This window comes from Solanum pennellii, chromosome 3 (assembly GCF_001406875.1).
Source record: "Solanum pennellii chromosome 3, SPENNV200".
NCBI classification, from domain to species: domain Eukaryota; kingdom Viridiplantae; phylum Streptophyta; class Magnoliopsida; order Solanales; family Solanaceae; genus Solanum; species Solanum pennellii.
The window spans coordinates 31,953,819-31,970,369 of record NC_028639.1 but is presented as its reverse complement, the minus strand read 5'-3'; the positions used below and the strand labels follow the sequence as shown (position 1 = coordinate 31,970,369).

General features: G+C 36.6%; 1 protein-coding gene across 1 annotated transcript; it reads right to left on the bottom strand.

Moving 5' to 3' along the window:
* Positions 1-563: 563 nt before the first annotated feature.
* On the bottom strand, positions 564-1,710 carry LOC107013323. The gene is made up of 3 exons (XM_015213262.1): positions 1,417-1,710; positions 920-1,001; positions 564-715 (listed from the first exon to the last, which is right to left on the bottom strand). Exons 1-3 carry the CDS (start codon positions 1,708-1,710, stop codon positions 564-566), a joined length of 528 nt encoding a protein of 175 aa, XP_015068748.1.
* Positions 1,711-16,551: the final 14,841 nt, after the last annotated feature.

Genomic DNA, 16,551 nt, shown 5'->3' with positions numbered 1-16,551 from the left:
CTGGGAACTCGTTTACTACTGAAACTGACCGAATAGGAGGTATCTACACACTCCTTAGAGACTAATTTTCTTGCTTTAAGGTATGAAATGAAACGACCCTTAGGCACTACTGAACAACTTTTCCACTCTAAGACTGGATCATTAGGAATTTAGACCTTAACAACTCGAGTTCTACAACCGATGGAGGCATAGCAAGCATTAAGTCAGTCCATACCTAGAGTGAAGTCAAAATCTACCATGTCTAACTTAATTAAATCAACCATGGTGTCTTTGCGATTGATGGAAATGACACGATCATGATATACTCGATCAACTAGGATAGACTCCCCAACAAGTGTGAAAACACAAAAGGATTCACAAAGTTTCTCAAGAAGAACATCAAACTTATTTGCAACATAAGGGGTTACAAAAGATAAACTTGCTCCTGGGTCTAGCAAAGCATAAACATCAAAATCAAAGACGTTTATCATACTAGTGACAACATCTGGAGAGTTCTCTTGCTCGTGAGGACTAGTGATTGCATAAAGGGGGTTAACTCCTCTGATAGTACTAAAAGTATCTCCTCAAGGTGCAGTCCTGTCATGTGGAGCAACTGATAAAGATTGGGCTCTATTGCCCTGATTTTCACTACCTTGCCTATTATTTGGATATTCTTTCATGAAGTGGCCCTCATGTCCACACTTGAAGCAACCTGTCTGACCATCACGATACTTACCTGGGTGGATTCTACCACATCTAGCACATGCAGGAGACCATTTACCTCTTTGTGCCACATTACCCTTAGACTCTACATGTGTAGCTATGAAATTCTACGAATTCTAGCCATTATACTCACCTTTATTTTTGGGTGCAGGTGCACTAGCAGATGATGGACCAAATCTCTTTTGCTTCTAGTGAAAGGACGAAAAGTTCACATTACCTTTCTGCTGCCAAGACTCATCCCCTGTCTCAGCTTTCTTATTTCTAAATTCTTCTCTATACCTCAACTTCTCTTCCTTAACCTGCTGTACATAAACCATCAACCACGAAATATACATGTCACACCTATTAGCATTACAGCACCTACCTTCCTTACTCTACAGATGAGACAACCTAACCACGAACAAGCTCATCCTACCCCTCATATCCATAACCATCTCCGACGAATAACAGGACAACTGGGTGAACTTCAACCCGTACTCATGAATGATCAAAGGTCATGCTTAAGTGTGAGAAACTCTCATACCTTTGTCTCTTTCAGTTCTCGGGGAAAATAACTTCCCAAGAAGGACTCCTAAAAAATAATCCCAACTCGCAGGTGGTGCATCATCAACTCTACCCCCTTTCCACTGGTCAAACAAAGTCCTAACAACATTCTTCAATTGAAATGCAGCTAGTTTGACTCACTCAGTATCATCAACATGCATGACCTCAAACCTTGTTCAGCTTATCAACAAAGTTCTCTGCATCCTCGACTGTGCTCGAACTCGTGAAGCTTGGAGGATTCATCCTCAAGAACTCACAAATGCTTGAATTATCAGTTCCTTCTTCTCTAGCTCCTATATGTTGCCTAACACGACTAGTCACATCTTGACTCAATATCCTTATTACCTCTCTGAACTCAACATTAGTAACTTCTCCTTGGGCTTGCACTTCAAGTGCATTAGATACCCCTTGCTCCTCAATATTACGCCTATAAGGATGACCTCTAACAACTCTTCGTGGAGGCATGATTATCTCAAAACATGCTCAAGAAAGAATTAGAAAGAGAACGTTTAGAGATTAAACTCTAACACTCGAAATGAGAGTGAAAGAAGTGAGAGATTTTACTAAGTGTCGCAACCTTCTAATTATAGATATGGCGCGCTTCAAACCGATAACTAGGTGTAAGACCCTAAAATGAAATAGGGTGTCTAGAGCCTAACATGTTTGTATTAAGTTTCTAAGGTCCTAAAATGACTTATAATATGGTTTAGAGGCAGTGTGTAAATTTTGAAGTGATTTGGAAGTAGTATGTCAAGGGACGACCAAAACGTTCGACGACTAGTCGCCTATGTGCCTCATCTGTGTTTATATACTGTGTTTAATGATCTTATTAAGTCTTAGAATGATTTATAATGATGTTCAAAGATGGTATATTGAGTTTCGAGCAGTTTTGAGGTCAAACAACCAAGAACGTCGAGGCGTTCGAAAGATAGCCTTTAAGACGCTCAACGTGTGTCTTGATGGGGCCTAGCCTATTTTGATGAGTTGAAGGTGTTTTGTTTGTGTGAAACTCATGTGGAAGGTCTAAAACTTGTTAAGGGTTGTATTTACGTTGGAAACGTCGGGGTACGACTTATAAAGGGCCCCGCAAAAGGCCCCCCCCCACAAGAAGGACCAAGGCTGGTTGAGACACTGCCTTGGCATTGTCAATCACGGACCAAACGATGGCCAGTTGGGCAGGTATCAAGCCAAAAGTTGGCCAAGTTGGCGAAGTAACAAACGACGGAAGCCAATGCACGGCCCCTCGACTGATCAACGGCCAGTAGATGGCACCGTCGATGGTGGCCTGTAAGTTACTATCTGCGATTATTTCATTAAAGGGGTGAATGGGATATTAACTCCACGTACTAACATGACTCTAATAGGTTAATTTATCTATACTATGGTGTCTATAAGTCATCTAAAACGTGATTAAACCATTCTCAAATTCCTATACACGATTAAAGCCTTTCCCTCCAAAAATATCTCCCTAGAAACCACCATTGTTGTTGAAGCTCAAGAACTGATTGAAGCTTGTATTTCTATGGATAAATCATCAAGTTTTAGAGGTTTTAAACTAAACAAAGGTATGGTTATCTTCCATCTCTAAGTAAACTTTCACTTGGAGAGTTATGGTTATCTTCCATCTCTAAGTAAACTTTCACTTGGAGAGTTAATCTCAATGTTTTCAAATAAAGTTTCATGATCAAACCTCTTCTTCTTCAATCTAGCCATGGGTCCTTTCTCAAAACGTTTTAATGATTAAATCATGATACATTGATGTTAATGTATTAGTTTGAATGTGATTTTAATCCAATTTCATGATGAACCCATGTTTCCTCCCTAAATTTATTTAGTCCTTGCATGGGCTTTGTGATCTTAACTTGTTATCGATTGAATTTTGATTCTATTATGTTGAAGTGGTTATATCTACTTTTATTTAGGTGAATTTATGTTTAATTTATGTTGAAGAATCCATGTGGATCAATGTATGAAGATATGAACATGTTTGGTCTAGTTTTCCATGGTTCACTGTAATGTTGACATTTTAACGTATAAAAGTGTAATTCAATTATGTTGTTGTTCATGTAGTTACTGCCTTATGTTAATAAATTAGTTTAATTTTATTAAGTGATTCATGTTGATCAATGTTGGTTACCCTATGATTCTTCTACGTTCAATTGATGTCTTAAATAACATATTCACAGTGATCTAAAGGTTATAGCAATGGTAGTAGGATTTCGCGTAGAGAATGTTGTCCTTATCTACTGCCTTATATTGATGATATTAATGGATTGTGGGTATGAATTCTTGATGATCAAAGAAAAGGAATCTTGGCATGAATTGATCTAGGTTCTTCTAGCCTACAATTTGAATGTTGTAGTGAACATTATGTGATCTTAATTCTAGCGTAGATGAAGCATGATTTAGATTTGATTTTTATCTATTTGGCTACTGCCCTAAATGTATATTATTGGTACATGATGAATTATGAACTAAACTAGGTAGGTTAGTTGATGACCTAGGACTCTCAACTTCCTAGTACATGTGAGATGCCTTGTATTATGTTATAGTATGTTCTTTTAGCGACATGTACATGGTTTTTTATGTTTAAAGTACATTTAGCTACTGCCCTATTTAATAATTGTTGATGAACAAGGTGTATTGATCAATGATGATCAAAGGGTGAGAAATTGGTAAGAATGCTTATTTCTTCAACTTTCTTTATAGTATTGTAGTTGATGAAGCCTTGTATGGCATTGTGTGTTATGGTCCACTTTTGGTGGCGGTGTTTACCTTATTGTCATTATATATGGTTGACCATGTCCATGAAGGCAAATTGATAAATATATGAACATGTGCCTATATTGATAGTATGTGAAGCTTATGCCTATTTCCTATTCTAGTTGTGATTTCGGTTGTATGGCTATTGTGTAAGCATGTGTATATCCATGTTAGGGTAAAGTATAGGTGCTTCCATTGATGAGCAATAATCCCTTACCTATGTACCCCTATGTAGATTAGCACAAGTTAGGAGTCTTAAGTGTAATATAAAGTTGACTTGTCTCTTATGCTATTATGTGTGTTTTGTGGTTTATGCTTAAAGGTATATTGTGGTCCTAAGAGGGTGGATGCCTCAATATGTTTTGACAGCCATTTTGTTATCATGTTGACCAATGTACACACTCACTCACTTTACATGCATGTTACAAGTAGTATAGGTCATGGTGTCTAAATGAAAGGTAGTTCTCATATTCACTAGTGTCTTCTACTTTGCATGTTAACATGATGTTTATGAAAGCATGATATGTGTTTCTTTAGCTAGGATGACTTGGTAAGTCTACTAGTATAGTCAAGGGTATGAGACTTTGCTTATGCATTGCACATGTGTACCTTGATAGGATAGTTCTAGTTTTGGTTTCTATATGTATGAACATATGTGTCTTAATGTGTTATGTGAAAGGTTTAATAACATATATGTATACACAAACACACATGTATGAAGACCTAGTCTAGAGAGGTTCCTTGAATGGTGTGTTCATGTGTACCCTAAATTTTATGATGTTTTACATATGCTATGTTCATGTGAAGGGATTCTTTACATGATTTAGGTTGATGAACTTCCATCTATGACCAATGAGTTAAGCATATGTGGGGATGACTCTCCTAAACCAATGTTGTATACAGTAAAAATATAATAAAGGTTTTCAATGAAGGGAACTTAGCTTAGCACCGAGTGAACTTGAATATGAGTGTGTGTCCCTTTCTATGGTGGGAAGGTAGGTCACCATAAATCTCATGAGGTGGATAACCACAATGCCTCAATGGGCATAAATAGGGTTTCCATAAGTTAATAACTACAATACCTAATCTTGGCATAAAGAGGATTTTCACATGTACCTCCAAGTTCCATAACTATGTTGCCACCATAGGATACTAGCTAGTGGATCCACCAAGAAAGCTATGTCACATTTGGTTCTACTTTGGCCGATAGACCACCTCATTTTGGTGTGGGGTTCCATGACACCGGATTCCATGTTTAGCATCACATGGTCTATGTCGGTTAAGGCTATAGTTTCCCTAAATTGAAATGGACAGTGGAAGGACCCTAACTAGAATAACCTATGGGTAGTTGCTTAGTGTAGGTGGGGGTATGGGACTTGACCTATACATTGCACAAGTGACTCTTGAGGGAAGTCTTAGGAAGGTGTTCTAATGCATGTCATTATGAATATGTTCTTTATGCATGACTTTGTAGTATTGGTCTACTTGTTATGAAAATGTTCATGGTATGAGTCTTTATGCATGATGTTGATCTTTTTGACTATATGGTGAGGGTCTTGCTTGACAATAAATGAAGTTGCTTTCTCTTACTATGCGGATATATGATTTGGATGTAAAGGCTTGTGGACTCATGATAGGTTTACTAAGTATGTGTGAGGTTATGGGCCTTACATGTACATTGCACAAGTAGACTTAGATTGGGGGCATGAGTTAGGTCTTATAAGGTTCTATGTGAAGTAAAATAAGTATATGTGCATAATGACTAGAAGCTCACTGTAATGTCCTTATAGTCTTGGCTTAACTATGTCTATGTTGTATTATACTTCTATGGTGGTATGTGTTGTCTTGTGTAGATGATATGTAGGGTTTTCGTTGTGGTCTTAAGGTGATACATTGCACCAAGTATCCCTTAAGGGTTACTTGGGAGGCTAATGAATTAAAAGAAAAAGTTCACTGTTAAGAAGCATGAGCTCACTGTAAAGTGACCTCAAATGGGACTTAAATTCTATATGTGATTTTCTATGATGTTTGGCCTTTAAATATGCTTATATGAAGTATTTCAATGATATAAATTCTATTCTTTAATGGTTTTATAAAGATTTACTCAAAAAGGCATGAAGTATGATTTCAAGAAAATGTCCCTTTTAAATGCATGTTTTTGCATGGTTTCCATACTTAGTGCATTCTTGTACTAATCCCATTCTTCTCTACTTTTTACACAAAGTGTAGGTTATGTATACTTAAAGGATGTCTTGAATGGTGAAGATCTTGATAGATGATTCCCAAGCTCAATGGAAGGAATCCTTAAGTCCAAGGATCTCCTACTTATGTCTTTACTGTAAAATGTCTCAATATTGTATAGCTATGTAATATGTTTCAAAGGTCTATATCCCTAATGTATTCTAATGTTGTTGAGTCTAAGATGGCAAAGAGTCTTAGAGTCTATACATGTATTATGACTCATATTTTATATGTATATGAGGTAAAGTTTCTGGCATATGATGTGCTATGAAAAGTTTTAAATTTTCCGCTTAATTTGCTATGTCGATGCGATGAATGATAGCTATGGGCTTGTATAAGACCTTCGAGAGGTCAAGTACGCCATTTTACTTCTAGGGGATGATCTCTGATGTGACAAACGTGGTTATAAAAGCCAGGTTTTAAAAGTGGTTTAGGGTCCAAGAAGTCTCATATTGCCACATGTAGTAGATTCTTGTGTAATTGGTGGTGAGTCGCGAAACATCAAATAGTAAGAAAGGCTATCGGACGATATAGTTTCCCTTGTTCATCATTCTCATATCGTGCCATAGAACTTAACTCTATAAGATCTCTCTCTTATGTTTTATTGTGCTGTGGTCTTTTAGATGTGATTGCTTAGATGAGATTATCTTTATTCTTGAGGGAGAAAAGGTGAGTTTAAATGCTTATCTTGGTTTTATGGTTTGAATGAGTATGTGTGAAGTTGAATTTTGGTATGTTTTGATGATGTGATGCCAATTATGGCTATATATGAAGTTTATGAGAAATAGCATGTTATGTTGAAAAATGTATGTCATGATATAGTTAAAGTATGTTAGAAGTTATTATGGATAAAATGAGTTCTTTTGGAGTGATGCATTCCTAAATGGTTTTGCATGATGGTATCCTTATGCTACGAATTGAACTTGAAATACTTAGTGACTACCTATGGAAGCATGCTAACCTAAGATTATGTACTTAAAGGTGTTCAATGTTTCCCTTTGTATCTATGTGGTCTATGATAAGTTGCCTAGTATGGATTGGAGTCCTTTGCATAGACTTGATCTTAGGCGTGATGATAGTATGCATGCTTTTGTAGGATGAGTTGGTAATGTTTTGTATCTCATATTGTCATGCTTTTCCATCAATTGCCTAAATGTTGCATTTTTGGAATTTGAAAGCATGCTGACTGTAATGATAAGATAGCTTAGCGTAACATTTTTGAAAAATCAACTAAATTGTTCTTTGATTAGATGTTGTCGAAATATGTATAGAATTGATTCATATGAACATGATAATGAATGTAAAAAAGAGAACTTCTATTTCGAATGAAGAATGAGAGTCTTATGGCATGATGAGTTGTAGAATTTTTTCTAACTTCTTATTGTGTTGAGAGTCCCTTGATTATTGTGGAATTGATGTTTTCCTAGAATTGAGGGTAGTACTTTTATCTTTGTAGGGTGATGATGTGTGTTTGTTTGACCTAGAAGTTACCTTACATTAATGTTGAAATAAAAGAAAGAGTCATTAAGACTAGGTCTCCTATATTGTTTCCCCTAATGATGTAGGACCTTTTTGTCTATTGTATTTTATGAAAACCTTATGTGGTTGAATGAGATTGACCTAACTTGATAATTGGGGATAAATTGCCTAGGAGACAAATTTTAGAATTCCTTGGTGTTCCTATGTTGACTTACTGTAAATTCTTTATAAATTGTAATCACTTTTAAGTGATGAAAACAAAGGTTGTTTAGTTAAGATCCTCTTAAGGTGGGGTTAAGTTGCTCTTAAGTGGGTTTACCCTAAGTGGGGGATGGTGATGGAGTAGTAAGGTTGTAGATATTTTCTACCATTGACCTTCTATTTTGGCTTGAACTTGAATCTATTGAATTTTTAGTAAGCTTGTTCATGAATAAGAGTTTTGCATAAATTATGGATTGCATGACCTTATGTGTTTGGTATGTATTGATTGGCATTACCTTAAAAATATTATGAATGTTCCAAAGTGCATGAAAGAAATTTTTTGATAAAATCCATGTTTTCTCATGTTAAATTGCATCTGGATATGCTAATTGTGCATTTGAATTCATGAGGTAAGGAAAGAAACATGGTAGAAGTCACTTGTGAGGTGTAATGTTTGGCCTTATAATGGAAAGTTGAGTCTCTTTCAAATGAAATGTATTGGTCTCTTAAAACTATGTGAATTTTATGATTTTGATTGTATGATTGTAGGCTCATTCTTGAAAGGTGAAAGCATGTTTAGCAAGTGCTCATGTGTGTGCCTATGATTTCTGTGATTCTTCTCAAAATATGCTTACTGTGAAGGTGAGTACTATGTTAGAAATTGACATTTTGTGAAATTTCTTCCTATTTGTTGTGATGTGCTTGGTGTGACCTACCATTAGACTTCACTAGGAAGGAAACATCAGCATATCTTGATTAAAAGTTGAGAATTTCTCATTTTTAAAAGGGATTGACCTTGTACCTTGCTTAGGTGTGAACTCATGATACATATAAGTGTGTTGAGGATAATGACATTCCTCCATGGACACCACTAGACATGGTATGGTTGAGTATGACCTTCATGGCACTAGGTCTAACTAATGAAGATCTTTCTTGATTAAATTAACTCATGTCTATGTGCATTGAAGTATGAGCGCCTACTTGTTTTGAGTATTTTTGAAAACTGCCTATTGTGTGGCCTTGCAAGATGATCTCTTAATGAATTAAGGTGTAATGACCATGTTATGATTAGGAGAAGGATGTTCCTCCTATGAACATGATAATAGCCTTTGTGTTTGATGCATTAAAGAGTGAGTGAGTAATGGTTTTTCTTTCTTGTGTGCATTGAGTGCTAAAATGATTTGATGTATTTATTAATGTTATGAACTGCTCTATGATGCATTGAAGTCCTTGTTGTGATTAAAGAGCCTAAGTGTCATTCGAGGACGAATGTTCCCAAGTGGGGGTTATTGTAAGACCCCAAAATGACTTAGGGTTTCTAGAGACTAAAATGTTTGTGTTAAGTTTCTAAGGTCCTAAAATTACTTATAATATGGTTTAGAGGCAGTGTGTAAAGTTTGAAGTGATTTGGAAGTCGAACGTAAAAGAACGACCAAAACGTTCAACGACTAGTCGCCTATGTGCCTCATGTGTCCATGTATTCTTATATACTGTGTGTCATTATCTTATTAAATATTAAAATTAGTTATAATGATGTTTAAATATGTTATATGGAGTTTCGAGAAGTTTGGAGATCAAACGATCAAGAACGTCCAAGGCGTTCGAAAGATAGCCCTTAAGACACTCAACGTGTGTCTTGATGGGGCCTAGCCTGTTTGGACGAGTTGCAGGTGTTTTATTTTGGTGGAACTTATGTGTAAGGTCTAAAACTTGTTAAGGGTTGTATTTACGTTGGAAACGTCCGGGTACGACTTCTAAAGGGCCCCACAAAAGGCCCCACAAGAAGGACCCAAGGCTGGTCGAGACACTACCTTGGGAGTGTCAATCGACAGACCAAACGACGGCCAGTTGGTCAACCAACGGCCTGTAGGTGAGTTATCGTTGACAAATACTTAGATTGGCAAGCTCTCAAGCCAAAATTTGGCCAAGGACCAAACGACGTAAGCCAATGCACGGCCCGTCGACTGATCAACATCCAGTTGATGGCTCCATTGATGGTGGCCTGTAAGTTACTATCTGCGACTGTTTCATTAAAGGGGTGAATGGGAAATTCACCCCACGTTCTAACCTGACTATAATAGGTTAATTTAGCTATTCTAGGGTGTATATAAGTCATCTAAAACGTGATCAAACCATTCTCAAATTCCTCTACACTATTAAAGCCTTTCCCTTCAAAAATATCTCCCTAGAAACCACCATTGTTGGTGAAGATCAAGAACTTATTGGAGCTTGGATTTCTATGGATGAATCATAAAGTTTTAGAGGTTTTCAACTAAACAAAGGTATGGTAATCATTCATCTCTATGTAACCTTTCACTTGGAGAGTTAATTTCAATGTTTTCAAAGAAAGTTTAATGCTCAAACTTCTTCTTCTTCAATCTAGCCATGGGTTCTTTCTCAAAACGTTTTTAATGATTAAATCATGATAAATTTATTATAATATATTGATTTGAACGTGATTTTACTCCAATTGCATGATGAACCCATGTTTCCTCCCTAAATTGATTTAGTCCTTGCATGGGCTTTGTGATCTTGACTTGTTATCGATTGAATTATGATTCTATTATGTTGAAGTGGTTATATCTACTGTTATTTACATGAATTTATGTTGAATTGACGTTGAACAATCCATGTGGATCAATGTATGAAGATTTGAACATGTTTGGTCTAGTTCTCCATGGTTCACTGTAATGTTGACGTTTTAAGGTATAAAAGTGTAATTCGATTATGTTGTGGTTCATGTAGATACTGCCTTAGGTTAATAAATTGGTTGAATTGTATCAAGTGATTCATGTTGATCAATGTTGGTTCGCCTATGATTCTTCTACTTTCAATTGATGTCTTAAATAACATATTCACTGTGATCTAAAGGTTATAGCGATGGTAGTAGGATTTCGCGTAGAGAATGTTGTCCTTATCTACTGCCTTATATTGATGATATTAATGGATTGTGGGTATGAATTCTTGATGATCAAAGAAAAGGAATCTTGGCATGAATTGATCTAGGTTCTTCTAGCCTACAATTTGAATGTTGTAGTGAACATTATGTGATCTTAATTCTAGCGTAGATAAAGCATGATTTAGATTTGATTTATATATATTTGGCTACTGCCCTAAATGTATATTATTGGTACATGATGAATGATGAACTAAACTAGGTAGGTTAGTTGATGACCTAGGACTCTCAACTTCCTAGTACATGTGAGATGCCTTGTATTATGTTATAGTATGTTCTTTTAGCGACATGTACATGGTTTTTTATGTTTAAAGTACATTTAGCTACTGCCCTATTTAATAATTGTTGATGAACAAGGTGTATTGATCAATGATGATCAAAGGGTGAGAAACTGGTAAGAATGCTTATTTCTTCTACTCTCCTTATAGTATTGTAGTTGATGAAGCCTTGTATGGCATTGTATGGTATGGTCCACTTATGGTGGCGCTTACTTTATTGTCATTATATATGTGTTGACCATGGCCATGAAGGAAAATTGATGAATATATGGACATGTGCCTATGATGATACTATGTGAAGCTTTTGCCTACTTTCCTATTCTAGTTGTGATTTCGGTTGTATGGCTATTGTGTAAGCATGTGTATATCCATGTTAGGGTAAAGTATAGGTGCTGCCATTGATGAGTAAAATGGTTAATAATCCCTTACCTATGTACCCCTATGTGAATGCATACATAGCACAAGTTAGGAGTCTTAAGTGTAATATGAAGTTGGTTTGTCTCCTATGCTATTATGTGTGTTGTGTGGTTTATGCTTGAAGGTATATTGTGGTCCTAAGAGGGTGGCTGCCTCAATATGTTTTTGATAGTCATTTTGTGATCATGTTGACCAATGTACACACACACACTCACTTTACATGCATGTTACAAGTAGTATAGGTCATGGTGTCTAAATGAAGGTAGTTCTCATATTCACTAGTGTCTACTACTATGCATGTTAAGATGATGTTTATGGAAGCATGATATTTGTTTCCTTAGCTAGGATGACTTGGTAGGTGTACTAGTATGGGCAAGGGTATGGGACTTCGCCTATACATTGCACATGTGTACCTTGATAGGATAGTTCTAGTTTTGGTTTCTATATGTATGAATATGTATGTATGAACTTGTATTTCTTGATATATTATGTGAAATGTTTGCTCACATATATGTATACACAAACACACATGTATGAAGACCTAGTCAAGAGAGGGTCCTTGAATGGTGTGTTCATGTGTACCCTAAATTTGATGATGTTTTACATATGCTATGTTCATGTGAAGGGATTCTTTACATGATTTAGGTTGATGAACTTCCATCTATGACCTATGAGTTGCATATGAGGGGATAACTCTCCTAAACCTATGTTTCATACAGTAAAAATATAATAAAGGTTTTCAATGAAGGGAATAGCTTAGCACCGAGTGAACTTGAATATGAGTGTGTGTCCCTTCCTATGGTAGGAAGGTAGGTCACCATAAATCTCATGAGGTGGATAACCATAATGCGTCAATGGGTATATATAGGGTTTCCATAATTTGAATAACTATAATGCCTAATCTTGGCATAAAGAGGGTTTTAACATGTACGTCCAAGTTCTATAACTATGTTGCCACCAGAGGATACTAGCTAGTGGATCCACCAAGAAAGCTATGTCACATTTGGTTCTACTTTGGCCGATAGACCACCTCATTTCGGTGTGGGGTTCCATGACACCGGATTCCATGTTTAGCATCACATGGTCTATGTCGGTTAAGGCTATAGTTTCCCTAAATTAAGATGGACAGTTGAAGGACCCTAACTAGAATAACCTATGGGTAGTTGCTTAGTGTAGGTGGGGGTATGGGACTTGACCTATACATTGCACAAGTGACTCTTGAGGGAAGTCTTAGGAAGGTGTTTCAATGCATGTCATTATGAATATGTTCTTTATGCATGACTTTGTAGTATTGGTCTACTTGTTATGAAAATGTTCATGGTATGAGTCTTTATGCATGATGTTGATCTTGTTGACTATATGATGAGGGTCTTGCTTGACAATAAATGAAGTTGCTTCCTCTTACTATGTTGATGTATGATTTGTATGTAAAGGCTTGTGGTCTCATGATAGGTTTACTAAGCATGTATGAGGTTATGGGGAGGTTTACTAAGCATGTATGAGGTTATGGGGCCTAACTTGTACATTGCACAAGTATACTTAGATTGGGGGCATGAGTTAGGTCTTATAAGGTTCTATGTGAAGTAAAATAAGTATATGTGAAAAATGACTAGAAGCTCACTGTAATATCCTTATAGTCTTGGCTTAACTATATCTATGTTGTATTATACTTCTATGATGATATTTGTTGTCTTGTGTAGATTATATGAAGGTTTTTCCTTGTGGTCCTAAGGTGATACATTGCACCAAGTATCCATAAAGGGTTACTTGGGAGGCTAATGAATTAAAAGAAAGACTTCACTGTTAAGAAGAATGAGCTCACTGTAAATTGACCTCAAATGGGACTTAAATTCTATCTGTGATTTTCTATGATGTTTGGCCTTTGAATATGCTTATATGAAGTATATTAATGATATAAATTCTATTCTTTAAAGGTTTTATAAATATTTACTCAAAAAGGTATGAAGTATGATTTCAAGAAAATGTCCCTTTTAAATGCATGTTTTTGAATGGTTGTCATACTTAGCACATTCTTGTACTAATCCCATTCTTCTCTACTTTTTACACAAAGTGTAGGTTATGGATGCTTAAAGGATGTCTTGAATGGTGAAGAGCTTGATAGATGATTCCCAAGCTCAATGGAAGGAATCCTTAAGTCCAAGGATCTCCTACTTATGTCTTTACTGTAAAGTGTCTCAATATTGTATAGCAATGTAATATGTTTTTAAGGGTCGTGTCCCTACTGTATTCTAATGTTGTTGAGTCTAAGATGGAAAAGAGACTTACAGTCTATATATGTATTATGACTTATATTTATATGTATATGAGGTAAAGTTTCTAGCATATGATGTGCTATGAAAAGTTATAAATTTTCCGCTAAATTTACTATGTCGATGCGATGAATGATAACTATGGGCTTGTATAAGACCTCCGAGAGGTCAAGTACGCCATGTTACTTCTAGGGGGTGCTCCCCGGTTGTGACACTAGGACTCTACAGACACGACTTCATAGATTCCCTAGGACTCTCAAACTTTGGAATCTGATACCAAGTTTGTCACACTTCGAGCCTACACCATGGACATGGCCGACCCTTGAGAACCATTGCTGGCCCCAAGCAAACCCGTGGCCAGACTTACTTACTCAGCAGAAGACCCTATGCATATTTATGACTAACATCACTATACTCAACATGAATGATAAAGTAACTTGGAATGCTTAAAAGTAAACATTCAACATGGCCAAAATGGAAACTCAAGTCTTAACACATGAAAATGGAATGTAAAGACAACTAAAAAATACTAACTATCTATGAAGACTCTAAATAACTGAGATAGGTGTCGAGAAAAACCCCATGAAATCCTAATGAACTAATAACATTATAAAAAGGAGTCCTCTGGAGTGTAATAAGGATCACCAACTAACTTCGGAGTGCTCAACTTGATCAATGAGGCGCTGGGTGATGATCCTGATTACTTGTGCAATAAGGATCACCAACTAACTCTAGAGTGCTCAGCTTGTTCAATGAGGCGCTAGGTGATGATCCTGATTACTTTTGTCTGCATCATAATAAGGTGCAGGTCAACTAACATCAGTACATTGAATAGACAAGTATGCGAGCTGGAATGTTAAACATAACATTGGCTTGGAAAGATTCTGAAAGAAACGCTTACCTTGGCTGTAACACCCCGAAAATCTAACGACCTAAGATAGAGCCTAACATGAAATCTAGTGTCCTAATAGGGTAACGTCAAGGTAAGAGTCCTAAATTGACCTCAATGCATCACTCTCACAAGAACCCCAAGGGCCCTTGGTGAGAGCCAAGGGGCTGCCTAAAAAGCTTTCAAACAATTAGCTTGAATTCACAAAACTCAACCTACGAGTCATAGGTTGACTCACGCCCTGTAGAAGGGAGTTTTGAGTAAGCACTTAGCCTTACCAAATCTCCCCCTAAACTCTCTAGTCTGTCCCAAGCGACGCCTAGACAGTAGGAGAGCATACCACACCCCATAGATGGGTCTCGCAGATGGGTCTTGGACAAAGGTATAACGACCAGATAGTATACCCTAGAAGTTAGAGAACTCTTGAGTCGCCTCAAGGAGTACTTGACCTTTCAGATGTCTTGTACAAGCCTGTTAGTATTATTTATTACATAGGTATCAAAAGTAGTACGTAAATAAAACTTTTCACAACATAATTAAAAAGAAACTCTTTTATGAAAGCTAAGGAACAAGTCTCATTGTCACAAACCAACTTAGAAACGTCTTAATATCATAGGGTCATGATCCTTTACATTGAAAGAGAACATACTAAGTCTTATACAAGTCTTGACATAAAGAAAGAAACTAAAAGAAGCATAGACTATGTCCACGAACATATGAGGACATACCAAATCTTTAGAGAATCAACTTCCCAAAGTTATCCTAAGACTCCCCTAGGTAAGACATGAAGAGAACGCCCATACAACCTCTTTAATACACACCTAAGTGATCCTTAAGACTACCAAAAATATGCATACTTCATTTCATTTACCAATTCAACATTCATTACTAGAGATACTAGAAGAAACATACATGCATTTAGGAACTTCACGTAAAGACCATCCTCCAAGGAAATCCCCAAGTCACACTTAGTGCAATGTGTAAGTAGCATCCATACTACTACTCCCACCTTAGTGCTCCATATGAATCACCTTAGACTAGGCACATCACATTCAATCATTTACATAACCATAATCATCCTAGACATAAGAGTAACATGCTTCATTAACATTAGGTATAAAGTCAACAAGATCTATTAACATCATATAGTGACCCATTATACATTGTCATATAAGGACACACCAAGACTCCATCCAAATTTCTACTTGTGCAATGGATAGATAGCGTCCCATTCCACCACCTACCCTAAGTAGTACTACCTTAGGAAGACCTATTTCATTTACATTCTTTTGTGGGGGCTATCTTTAACCGACATAGACCATGAGATCTAGACATGAAATCCTGGTATTAACCCCTACCGGATAAGGGATCCCCACTTTCCTAAGTTAGGGTCATACTCTTAGCCTTTACATGGATCGCCAATATCTATACCTATGTGGGCGCATAGTTAAGGGATAAGGAGATTGCTTGTGAGTAACTCATTCTCAACTAACGAGGAGCACTCATCTCAAGAGGTACATTGGATCAAAATCTCTACTCATGAAGTGTACCCACCCCTTATTCAAATCCTCTCGGTGCTAGGCATAACTCCCTCATAAAGTCTTAAACATTCGTTGACTATAGGTTAATGGATAAATATTTAGCACCCCATCTCAACTAACGAAGAGTATTTATCCCTAGAGGTTACTTTTGAATACCACATCTCAACTCACGAAGAGTATCCAAACTACTACCTATCTTGTAAAGCTCTTGGGAATAGTGAGTTTGCTACTAAACATTTCATCTCAAACCACGAAGAGTGTCAACCCCAAA

Bases quoted from the DNA above. Each gene is read 5' to 3' on its own strand.
- LOC107013323 (XM_015213262.1), bottom strand. From the start codon at position 1,710: ATGCCTCCACGAAGAGTTGTTAGAGGTCATCCTTATAGGCGTAATATT. The intron at 1,002-1,416 runs GTTTGAGGTCAT...TATGTACAGCAG, and splicing joins TTGTTGATAAGCTGAACAAG to GTTAAGGAAGAGAAGTTGAG. The intron at 716-919 runs GTAATGTGAACT...GAATCCACCCAG, and splicing joins TGAGTCTTGGCAGCAGAAAG to GTAAGTATCGTGATGGTCAG.